This window comes from Gekko japonicus, unplaced genomic scaffold (genome assembly GCF_001447785.1).
Source record: "Gekko japonicus isolate JY-2015 unplaced genomic scaffold, Gekko_japonicus_V1.1 scaffold664, whole genome shotgun sequence".
NCBI lineage: Eukaryota > Metazoa > Chordata > Lepidosauria > Squamata > Gekkonidae > Gekko > Gekko japonicus.
The window spans coordinates 741,050-753,775 of NW_015166441.1; the positions used below are offsets into that span (position 1 = coordinate 741,050).

The 12,726-nt window shown below is 44.6% G+C and overlaps 1 protein-coding gene across 4 annotated transcripts in view; it reads right to left on the bottom strand.

Annotated features, from left to right (window-relative positions):
- Positions 1-12,726, bottom strand: part of CC2D1B (coiled-coil and C2 domain containing 1B) — a 71,042-nt gene that overhangs the window by 34,009 nt on the left and 24,307 nt on the right. For all 4 annotated transcript variants that reach the window (XR_001482543.1, XR_001482544.1, XM_015411980.1 and 1 more), the window contains 2 exons: positions 1,405-1,523; positions 712-907 (listed from right to left, as the gene is read on the bottom strand). Coding sequence is in view for 2 of the 4 variants with exons in the window: in XM_015411980.1 (XP_015267466.1) it covers positions 712-907; positions 1,405-1,523 (315 nt within the window). In the remaining 2 variants the exon portion in view is untranslated. The remainder of the gene's footprint in view (positions 1-711; positions 908-1,404; positions 1,524-12,726) is intronic.

Here is a 12,726-nt window from a genome sequence, read left to right on the forward strand (position 1 = left end):
AATGCACAATGATGGCTCCTACTTATTCCCATCACCACACTGCTGGCAGGACTCCGCTGTTGTGTGCAATCTGCCCAGCCGTGCAAAACCAAATCCATTAGATAAGACTTGCTTGCCAGGCCCTGACTCAGAGTAGCTAAACTTTATGTGGGAGCTCAACAGTGGGGGGCAGGGGAAGACATGGAGAAATGAGGAAAAACACTCTTCAGAGACACAAGCTCTTGCAGTAAGTTCTTTTCACATTTTATACTCTCCTTGCCAAGATACACACCACATTTTCAAATTCAGCCCAGCACAGTCAGATTTTTCTCAGCTGTACATACAGGTTTGCTTTCTTCATTCATACATTTAAAAACCAACCATGTGTGTGCAATATTTCTCTGTAGAACACTGACAATATTGCTGAGTTACTGATTAGTTTGCACTGGTACAAAAGCCAATTCACCTGCAGTCACCATCTGAGCAAGACCAAAGAATCCAGCTGCGAAGCACACATTTAAACAGCTACTAAAAGGTCCTTCTGTTTTTACTTCAATCCTCAGTCCCCTCTCCCCAATTTCATTTCCAACATCCATTAAATATCTAAAAACTAGTTGATGTATTCTCCCACTTGGGCTTTCCCCCCATAGTTTCCTTCCCTCTTTTTGACATAGGGGGCCTTGTGTAAGTTAAATAACTAACGAAAATAAACTGGCAGTCGCAAGTCCTTACCCACTGGAGAGAGATGCTCAATGGGTGCAAATTTCTCTGGTGCTGTTATAGGGGATGGTCGAGAAATATCCTTCTCCTGAGATGTCTCTTCCTGGATTATAGCAGATGGCCTCATTAGTGGCTGAACAATTAGCACTGGTTTCTTAGACACCTGAGTGGGCTTCTTGGCAGCTGGAGCCTGTGTGGAAAGCTCACCCTAGTGGGATCAAAAAGGAACTGAATGTCATGTGCTTGAAATCCACATATGAAATCTAGAATGATTAGAGTGTACAATTTGGATTGCATTCCAGCAAAAGACCCCTTGTGAGTGTATATGTTCTGTGCAGGGAGATAATACAGTTTTGCAAAACCATAGTGAGGCAATGAGGTAGGATCTAGAGACTAAGTATTGAAGAAAAACCTCTTAACAACAATGAAATTACTACCGCTATTCACTGGCTTTTAAGAAAACAGGATAGTGCATTCCATAACCTTAAGACTTGTGGCTCTACATGGCTTCACAGGTATTTGTACCACAACAGGAAATCTGTGAGTTACAGTAAAGTGAACTAGCTGTTGGTATTAAGGATCCATGAGCAACAGCCAGCTTAAACCAGTACAAGCAGTTTCTGTGTCAAGGGTTACATGGAAAGATAAACCTGTATCAGCAGATCTTAAGAGCAAGATTTAAGGCACTAAATTATATCAACAAACCTCATCATCATCTTTGTCCTCTTCTTCCTCCTCCATTTTAACCAGCCTATTTGCACTTTCCAGCACTGCAGCCACTGTACTATCATCTTCAGGAACCACTCCAGGAATTGGAGGGAATCCTATGGGGGGGGGGAGAGAGAGAAAGACAGGCTTTGAAAGAGCTGAATTTTAAAAAAAATCCTCTGTGACAGCATAAGAACCACCTGGCTGGATCACATTCAAAGGCCCATGTAGTCCAGAATCTTTTCTTTCTCCCTCTGCCCCTGCCCCTGCTATGACCAGCCAGATGCCTGTAGGACACCCACAGGCAGGCTACAAAACCATGCCCTCCCCTGTTGGCAACTGGTACTTAGACACACACTGTCTCTGGGCAACCTCTGAACAAAAGGAATTCAGATATAAAAAAAGCAAGTTATAGTTGTACTGAAAGTACCAATACCTGACAGTTCTCTTGCCACAGGTGACAGTGGCTGCCCACAAAACTGGCAATGTGACGGAGCTGTGGTCTTTTTAACTAGGTAAGCACATTGACGTTTATCTATGCATCCATGAACACAGATTCTGGTTGAGGCCTGTAACTGCTGTCTCTCACTTATGTAAAATCAATTGAATAGGAAAATACTGACAATGAGTCAGGAATTGTGTCATGCATCCATGACTTCATACTAATACTGCTGATAATGAGTAGGAAATCAAAGACTTTCTGGAATTCCAATTTTCACCACCAGTTTCTATGTTGTTTTTGACACAAACTTCTATGCCTTCACTTTCCTCCTTTTAAAAAAGACATTTCTTTAAAAGCCTTCTGTGACGAACTGACCTCCAAAACCAGGATGCTTAGTGCATCAAATTCAGGGAGCTGGGAGATTAAGGGTTAATGCCTCACTGTGAAGCACAGGTTGATTGACAGGCTGTCTGTGTGCACCTCCCCCCTTCTCTGATTGGTCAGTGCAAGCTGAGGAGAGCTTTAAGAACAGCTGAGTGCTGAGGAAAAGGGTCTTTTTCTTTTTGCTTCCTTTCTGGCAGAGTTGGTGTGTCTGTCAGAGGGAAACAGACAAGTTCACTTGTGAAGTGAAGGGACATAACTCCTTGCCCTTACTGTGTACCATCACATTTGAGGAAAAGTTCAGAAATTAGAACTTAAAGTCTAAGTGTCATCCCTGGCTGAATTCCATTTATTCAGTCTCCAGAGTTGGGGTTTATGACTGACAGAAGAGACTGGACAGTAGGTTGAAACTGCCAGTCTAGCCAAACAGAAAAGTATTATTGCTCCTAGAAAGAGGAGGATATTTCTTACCCAGATATTCAGTGAGTTCAACTCAGAAGGGACCCTTGGTTTGTGTGAAAACGACCATTGGACACTTACTGTGAAGGGTCCTTCTCCTCTGAGGACAGGAGGACACCTCCATGGGTTATTCCCACCGCGCCTTTAGGGAGGCAGGAAATGTTTTTTTCCCCTTCCTGTTGGCGCCTCCGGAATAGCCCACCTCCTGGGATTCCGAAAGCAGTGTGTGCAGCCTGAAATAACTGGCCTTGCCCTACAAAATATAACTTCGAACCAGTAACTTCAACTTGTAACAACCCAACTCTGCAGGATTAGAAACACCCAGAGTAGGAGTAACAAAAGGCGGGAAAAGAAGTCAGTACAGAGAAAAACAGAAACAGAGAAAGATGACAGCGGGTGGGCCAAGATGTCCTCCTGTCCTCAGAGGAGAAGGACCCTTCACGGTAAGTGTCCAATGGTCGTTCTCCCTCTGAGGTGGAGGACATCTCCATGGGACCTTCCAGAGCAGTGTCCCTCATTTGGGTGGGTCGTCATCTTCCTCCAATGCCACGACGTGCTGAAGTACTCTTCTCCCGAATGCCGCATCTGCAGATGCCACGGTGTTGATCTTGTAGTGCCTTATAAAGGTAAAGATGGAGGACCATGTAGCCGCTCTACAGACTTCCTCCACCACTGCCCTGTTAGAAAATGCTGCGTTGGTCGCTATGCTTCTCAGAGAATGTGCCGTGATGCTGCTGGGAACATCGTGTCCCAAAACCCAGTAAACTTCCACAATGCAGGACTTTAGGACTGAACTGATCATACACCTAGACATCTTTTCCCCTTTCCACGGCGGGGAAATGCCGATGAACAGAAATTCCTCCAATTCTCCGTCCTTGCAATGTAAAGTTTGAGAGCTTTTTTAACATCTAAGGTATGCCAGAGGTGCTCCTTGGGATGTCTGGGATGAGGACAGAAGGTGGGCAAGCATATTTCTTGTGATCGGTGAAATCTGGAGTCTACCTTGGGTTGAAAGGTAGGGTCCGTGCGGAGCACCATCTTGTCCTTGTGGAACACACAGAAGGATGACTTTACTGATATTGCTCCAAGTTCAGAAACCCTCCTTGCCAATGTGATGGCAATGAGAAACAATGTTTTCAACCTCAGCCATTTCAGTCCCACCTCTCTGAGAGGTTCAAAGGGTGCCTTCATTAGGGCATCAAGCACAATGTTCAACCTCCACGTTGGAAAACGATGTACCTGTGGAGGAGGATTTGGCCACGGCCCCCTGCCGAAACAATTGAATATGAGGATGCTTGGTAATTTTGAAACCCTCTAATGAAGGTAGAACAGTGGATAAGGCTGCCATCTGTCTGCGGAGCGTGGAAGCTTGAAGACCTGCATCCAACCCATCCTGTAGAAATGAAAGGAGGGAAGCTACAGAGGGAGACAGTGGAGTCACCTTTTTGCGTTTGCACCATCTCACGAATGCCTTCCAGGTAGTGTTATATATACGAATTGTGGATTTCCATCTGGAAGCCATGATGGTGTCCATGACCTGAGGAGAGTATCCTAACTCTGCCAGGCTGCTCCGTTCAATCTCCATGCGGTCAGACACAACCAGGCCGGATCTGGGTGCCATACTGGTCCCTGGGAGAGCATGTCCAGAGACACCAGTAGTACCAGTGGCGGAAGAATTGACATTTTCTGTAGTGCTGAAAACCATGGACGTCGAGCCCATCTCGGAACCACCAATATGACCTCTGCTCTGAGCTCCCTGACTCTGCGGAGGGTCCTGGAGATCAGGATAAACGGCGGGAACGTATACAGCAAGCCTTGAGGCCACCTTGTTGTAAGAGCATCCGTCGCCTCTGCTTCCTGATGGAAATATCTGGTGAGAAATCTTGGTAGCTTGTGGTTCATTGGTGACGCAAATAAATCCACTATTGGTTGCCCGAACTGTGTCACTAACATGCTGAAGAGTCTTGGATGGAGAGCCCATTCTTCGTCCTGTAATGTCTCCCTGCTGAGCCAGTCTGCTTGGACGTTCTCGATCCTCCTTATGGCTTCTGACCTCAAGGATGCAACACTCTTCTCCGTCCAGGAAAGAATCTTCATTGCCTCCTTGTGCAGCTGTCAGGATCGAGATCCGCCCTGCTTGTTGATATGAGCTTTGGCTGAAATGTTGTCAGTTCTTACCAAGACGTGTTGATCCCGCAGACGAGGAGTGAAGTGGATCAGAGCAAGATGAATCGCTCTGAGCTCCAGGAGATTGATAGGAAACGACTTCTCGGTTGACAGCCAAGTTCGCTGGACTGGGGATCCCTCTAACATCACCCCCCAACCCTGGAGGCTGGCATCTGTGAACAGCTCCTTGGTGTGAGAGACATAATAGTTCTTGCCTGACATGAGATTGCTCATGTCCACCCACCAATGTAGACTCCCCTTGACCCTGAGGGGAACCTGCAGGTTGATGGTCCTCTTCTGCATGATGTCAAGTTGATGGGGACGAAGAAACATCTGCAATGGTCTGGCGTGCATACGAGACCATTGAATCATGTCGATGCTGGCAATCATGAGACCCAGAAGTCTGGCCAACTCTATGAGAGCTGAAGATCTGCTGCAGTATACCTGCGAAGCAAGAGCCTTGATTTTCTGAGCCTTGGACATTGGTAGAAACAGTGCAGTGCAGGTGGTGTCGATCACTGCTCCCAGATGCTCTACCTACTGAGACAGAACTAGAGAACTCTTCTCAAGGTTGATCAGAAATCTGTGACTGCGTAGGCACTGTAGAGTCCTCTCGGTATTTTCAATGGACTCCGACCGTATGCTGGCCCGGATCAACAAATTGTCCAGGTACGGATGTACATGGATCCCTCGGCCCCTGAGATGACCCACAGCATTGACAATCAGCTTGGTGAACAGTCTGGGCACTGTGGAGAGACCGAAGGGAAGTGCTCTGTACTGGAAATGTTGACAGTATATGTAAAACCAAAGAAATCGTTTGTGAGCTGAGTGAATTGGTACATGGAGGTACGCCTCCGTAAGATCCATGGATGTCAAATACTTGTTGGGAGATAAGGAATCCGCTACAGCCTTCAGAGTTTCCATGCAAAAATGCTGCAGCCTGATGAATCTGTTCAAGAACTTGAGATCCAGGATCACCCTCCAGTCTCCATTCTTTTTGGGCACCATGAACAATAGAGTAAGCTCCCCGGCCTCTCTCACATAACGGAACTGGTTCAATGGCCCTGATGTTCAGAAGATGTTGTATGGCCGTGTTGACAATGGATCTCTTGCTCACAGATTTGCTTGCAGGCAATTTCAGGAACCTCTCTGGAGGCTGGCGAAGAAATTCTATTGTATATCCCTGAGACATGACCTCTACTGCCCAGGCATCCACCTGCGTCTCTGACCAAGTCTTGGCAAAATGAAGAAGTCATGCCCCTACCGGGAGAGTGGCATAGTCAAGCTTGTTTGGGCTTGGCATCTCTGTCTCCTCTATCATTCCTGTTGGAATCTAGGATTGAAGGAACCACGCTTGCCGGACTGCTTGGTCGTGTCCCAGGAAAACATTTTGTTGTCCTGACAAAAGCACGGCAAGGAGTGATGGGAACGAAAGGACTGAGGATTCCGTCTAAGGGACCTAGGCATGGCTTTTTTCATATCCCTGGTTTCCACCAGGATGTTGTCCTGCACGTAGCCTAACAGACAGTCCCCTTGGAAAGGATAAGCGGTAATGATGGATTTGGAGAGTGCATCCACTTGCCAAGCATGCAGCCAAAGAAGTCTCCTGGCCACAGCTGTAGAAGCCAGGCCCCCGGAAGCAAAGGAAATAATGTCCAAGGTAGCATCTGCCGTGAAGGAATCTGTTTTGAGAGTGCGGGAAATTCCCTCCAGCAATGCGCAGTGGTTTTCCGGAATGAGCTGAATAAGTTTCCGCAGCCATATGATGGATGCCCTGGCAGTGATGGAAGCTGTAGACGCAGCTCTGACCATCATGGCAATGGACGCATGTCTTCGTAGTGTTGCCTCAAGCTTCTTATCAGTCGATTCTTTGAGGATGCCGAGTCCATCCTCAGAGACTAAGCCAGAAGTCTGGAGTGCAGCCACGGGACCATCCACGGGCGAAACCTGTAACAACTCATCAGCATAATTAGGCATAGCATACCATTTTTTTTGGCAAAAGCAGGAAACTGCTTATTGACCACGGGCTTGTCCCAACCTGATCTTAATTGGTGTTCAAAGTACTCTGGAAACAGAAACACCTTCTCCGTGTACTCCACAGGAGGAAAGAACTCCCGGTTGCCGATTTGGACTTAAATTTGGCTCTGGCTGCCTTCTGATACTCAGAAGGTGGTAAAATCATTCAGTTCTAGAGCCTTAATAGCCTTAGATAAGAGGTATTGATAGTCCGCAGACTTAAAAAACCTACTGGACTGTTCAGGAAGCTTCAGTTCCTCACCCTCCTCCTCAGACAGGAATTCACCCTTTTCCCTTTCCTCAATGGAAGAGGCATTAGACACTAACTCCTCCCTCCACTGTTCCTCTGCAGGTCTCTTGGGGGGGGGGGGGGCTTTTTGCCACTTTGGTTGGCCAGCCAGAGGGGAAAGGCATTAGATGGCTCTGATTATGGGTCTCCTGCTGTAAGGGAACCTCGGGTCTGGTATGCAGATGGGCCATTTCCTGTTTGTTTTTTTAATAATCTCTTTATTGGGTTTTCCAAAACAAACAAACAAAATAAAAAATCAAGAGCACCTACAACATAATATTCCAACAATACGTATCTCTCACATGTTTTCCTTCCTCTTAACACAGTAACTTCAGGAAATAATTGCACAAATACTTTAAGTTATATATAACAATCCAGAACTATAATCTGGCCACAAAAAACAAAATTGGATAGGATCCTTGTGACGACCTCTTATCTGGGAGGTCTGGTTTCCCTTTAAAAGTGTTCTTTATGTTTTTCTCTACTGGGTAATCCGGCTGCCACCAGGAAATTTAAGGCCTTCCAAACCTTTATAATATAATATCTATCACTGGGTAGGATTTAAGGCGTTCATGAGGTGTATGTGTTTCCTGAGGGATTATTTCTTTAGAACTGGCAGACTTGAATAAAAGTAGATTTATTGAAATAATTTGTAAATAATATAGTAAAACTAGGTAACCGGTACTGTGAATATTTTTAACACTTGCTTTATGTCTCACATAAGATCTGCTCCCTTTTCTGACAGGGACCTTTCAAGTAACATTGTAACTTGTTAACTCAGGGTCATAAATGTTTCTTGTTTCAATGCAATCTGTCACTCAGACTGTTATTTAAATGTTGTTTCCTTATACATTCAACGCTTCTTTATACACAGAACTTAATCTCTTCTATCACACACGAGAAGGTCTCTCCTTCAGTCCTCAGAACGAAACTCCTTTTACACAGCTCAGCTTCTAACTTCTCTCCTACACAGAACTTAACTAACTGACTGTTTAACTGTTCTCCTCAACTGTCTAAACAGTAACTCTTGATAGACATACAAATCATCCACACAGCATCACTTCCAAAACCCCTCCCCCTCTCTGTCACTCACCGATCACACCACTTGCCTTGTTTCAACCACACTAGACTTCCACACAGCTATGCAACCAAACTTTTAAAGACACACACACACAGTTAAACATGAAATAATTACAATCCTCTTTTTTATAAATATACCCTTTCAAAGCTTCTTCAATTTTTTATTCTTTTAGGCAGCTAATGCCTGCAAGTAATAGCACTAGCGAACAGCCACTATGGCTGTTCGAGACCACCGCGGCCGGGGTGAGCTCCTGGCCCTAGTCCCAGCTCCCGCCCACCCAGCAGCTCGAAAGTGTACTCACGAGTAGACAAATGGGTACCTGCCATAGGTGGCAGAGGGCACCCACCTCCTGACAGGGTGTGCCAGGAGTGCAGCGGCGGCAGAAACGGCAGCGGCGGAGTAATGGCGGCAGCGGGGACGAGCTGAGGACATGGCGACGACGGTTGGAGGCGGAGCTGTGATGACGCGACGACGCAAGGACGCAGCACGGCGGAGCCTGAAGGACGTTAGCCGAGCTGCAGTCGGAGCAGCTGCGCGTCAAACAGAACACCAGCTGAAGCCTGCCGAGGATGCCGTCAGCCCGTGCGAAGCGCCGGAAGTAACATCGGTAGCCGGCCGGAGAGAAAAGCAACAGCAACAGAACGCATGCCGCTGGGTGCTGGTAGGCAGCCCCCTCCCAAAAATGAATTGTGGCCCTAGATTAGGTATAATTGGTATATATCCTCTGTAAACTGCTCTGAGACCCTCCGGGGTCAAGGGCGGTATAGAAATCGAAACTATAAATATATAAATATAAAAAATACCATACTAATTGAAGATTCTGATATTTCATAGTAGGACCTGTTCAAAAGAAAAATATCAAATTCCTTGTTTCTTATACACAAATTAATTCATACTTTACATTTAATAATATCTATTTTATATACCTACAACCAAACATCTTAAGGACTCATCTTTGTTTAATATTTTGTTGTTATTATTATTATTTCATCACATAAAGGAGACCTTCTAAATAAATCATTACATAATCATTACTACAGTTCCTCCTACTCTATCTACATATAATTACTCATATAAAATCATTACCACCACTTACTATCTACTAAGCAGTAAATCATATTATATAGCCACAAATTCATTGAGCAAACAACTATAAATATACCCAGCTCTCTTTCTCAGTTCAATTCATTTCATCCTATTTAAGCTGCCCACATCTTTCTGGCATTAATAAAAAACCCAGGAAAATTATTCTACTACACAATATACCATACTTTACTGCATTTCTTCCCCCTCTACCTAGTTATAAGTATTCACATATTATTATTGCCAACACTTTCTACCTACTAATCATTTAATCATGTTGTATAGCCACAGATTATTTGAGCAAGCACAGAAATTAGCAGCAGCAGTTCACAGCAATTAACCAACAAACAATATACCCTAATATCTTTCTCAAGTCCTTTTAAAAAATATTATTATTGTTATTTCATCACATAAAGGAGACCTTCTAAATAAATCCCTACATAATCATTACTACAGTTCCTTCTACTCTATCTACTTATAATTACTCATATAAAGTCATTACCACCACTTGCTACCTACTAATCATAAAAAACATATTACATAGCCACAAATTCATTGAGCAAGCAGCCAAAAGTATGTCAGAATATGAATATAGAGGCACAGGTGCAGAGATGATGTTTGCATGTATAAAGTTAGGTTGCGCCTGCAAACTACTTGAGGATTCAAGCTTGATAGATGTGGGTGTGTACTGAGAGGCTCTGTCAGTCTTATCTGTGTGAGGCAGCCTGAACTCTGATTGGCTGTCGTGACTGTCTTGGTCATACACAGAGATTCTAAGAGTGACAGTTATTCAATTACTCTCTGTCAGTTGGTCTGTCTGTGAGCACAACTGTTGTTAGCTCTATGTTAATATGTTATTATATACAAAGTTATTGTTTAATCATTCACCAGTTAATAGTTATATAAACACCATTTGACTTAACCGTATTTGGTGTGTTTATTTTGAGTCTTCCACGAAACTCTTTAACAACAGGTATATACCACATACCTGCAACAAAGTATACCCTGATATCTTTCTCAATTCCATTCATTTCATCCTATTAAGCTGCCTATGTCTTTCTGGCATACAAAACAGAAAGTTATTTTACTAGATAGTGCACCATACTTTACTGCATTTCTTCCCCCTCTATCTAGTTATCAGTATTTATATAATATTATTGCCGATATTTTCCTACCTATTAATTATTTAGTCATGTTGCATAGCCACAATTAATTAAGCAAGCACAGAAATTAGCATCAGCAGTTCACAGCATTTAACCAACAAATAATATGCCCTAATATCTTTCTTAATTTCCTTTCATCTCATCCTGTTAATCTTCCTACATCTCTCAGGTATAAAGGCACAAAAAATTATTCTACTACACAATATATAATGCTTATTGTTTTTCGTTTTCAATGATACATTTTTTTGAACAATCACAATCAAATGCCTTAACTCTTTGTATTCATGAGTCATTATTTCTCTGGTTTGCCATCTCAGTTTCATTAACTTCCAACTTCAGTTCTCTCTTACATCTAGTTTTTTTCCTTGCCAAACACCTTTCTCTCCTTTTAATCCCTCTCTTCATTTCTTTATATATTTTCTCTCTGGAGCCTCTCTTGACCAAGTCCAACACCCTGGAATATCCTAAAGGTTTCTTCTGTCCACCTATTCGGTTAGAACTGCTCCTTTTTCTTTTTATAAGTGAAGGTGGAGTGCCTTGTAATTCTTTCTCATTACATAAGTCTCCACAAGAATTGCACTCCTCTTGCAAATTCTGTAGACTCTGCGGAGCTTTCTCTTCATCCCTCTGATCCTGACGCGAAATCCGGTGTCTTTTAACACAGCTTTTCCAAGCAGTCTCCACAGCTTGTTGGATTTCATCTTGCAAATTTTTTTAAAATTGTTCTATGGTAAGCTGCCCAATTTCAATATTGTCAAAGTTTCCTCCCTCCTCATTCTCTCCTGTTAGTACGGCCTCGTTCTTCTCCACCGTTGCCATTTTACTCAGTCTTTTCACGTATTTTCAGCTTACAAAGTTCCGTAGTTGGAGAAATTTCTTCGGGGGCTATTCTAAAAAGTTTCTTCGCCAGTTTATAGTTGAAACCTTTTTTCTTTTTTTCTTTTCCTCCTCCTTTTTGCTGTATATTTAATTTTTACTTCTTGCTTGAGTTAAAAGGACGGTTGGCTGCGGCTGCGCAGAGCATGGCATCCATGGTCTACCCTGCAAGCCGCTCCCGCTTCAGGGCAGTAATGGTCACCCCCCCATTTGCCAGCTAAGGGAGGGGCCAAAACAGAGCCCCCTGCTCCGAACCTCTCTTTGGGTGGTTCGTCGGAGTTCTCCTGGCGACCATGAGACTCCAAAAAGGAGCGGAAAAGGTTCAGGTGGCTCAGCGCTAGCTGAGACCCGTCTGTCACCGCGCCGTGCTGGACTGGAAGCCCCCCAGATGGGCCATTTCCTGTTGAATGGTCTGTCTGATAATGGCCATAAGATCAGAGGAATGAACCAAGACCCCTTGTTCAAGGAGCTTACCCGTCTGCGAGCTGCCATCCCGCATCTGCTCTTGATGCAATAGGTTATGTATTTGGTCAATGACAGTACTAATAAACTGATTGATGCAATAGGGCCGGAGAGGAGCAAAGACGTCCTCCTTCAGCCCCCATGGCTCCCAGGGTCGCTCCTGCCAGAGGTCCAAGGCTCGAGGCCGAATCCTTAAGATGGCTGGCAGCGGCCCGAAGGCGCGCATGCAAAATGGCGGGCTCATCTTCTTCGGGCTGTCGGTGGCACTTCTGGGCGCTCCACGCCACTCCAGCCGCCAATGTTGGGAGTGCACTATCAAGCCGCGAAGGCTGATCAGCCCCAAGGTCTTCCTGTGCCGCTGGCGGTGCGGTGCACGCCTCTCACTCGTCGCCCGCGGAAGAAACCTCAGGAAGTTCCTTTGCCACCATTGTGGCTCGTCTTTCCTTCGGGTCAGCGGACCCCTGAAGCTTTCGCTCCAAGATTGGAGCAGAAACCAGGAAGTTAGAAAGAAAAGGAGAGGAGGAAAAAAGGAAAAAGGCAAGGCAAAGGCAATGAAAGAGAAAAAAGATGATTTTCTAAGCTACCGCTAAACCTAGCTAGATTGTGCTGCTTCTCCCTACTAAGGCAGGAACAGAACTGGAGATGGATATTCCGGAGGCACCAACAGGAAGGGGAAAAAACCATTTCCTGCCTCCCTAAAGGTACGGTGGGAATAACCCATGGAGATGTCCTCCACCTCAGAGGGAGAAGGGAAATGGTCTTAGACTCCTCAAGAGTCAAAAGGAAAGTTGTAATCCCAGAAGGGAGGTATTTAAATACAAGAACAAAGTACTAACTTCCAGAAAAATAAGATAGTTATATGAAACTTTATTAAGACACATTGTTGCTGAAAGAAATCTGA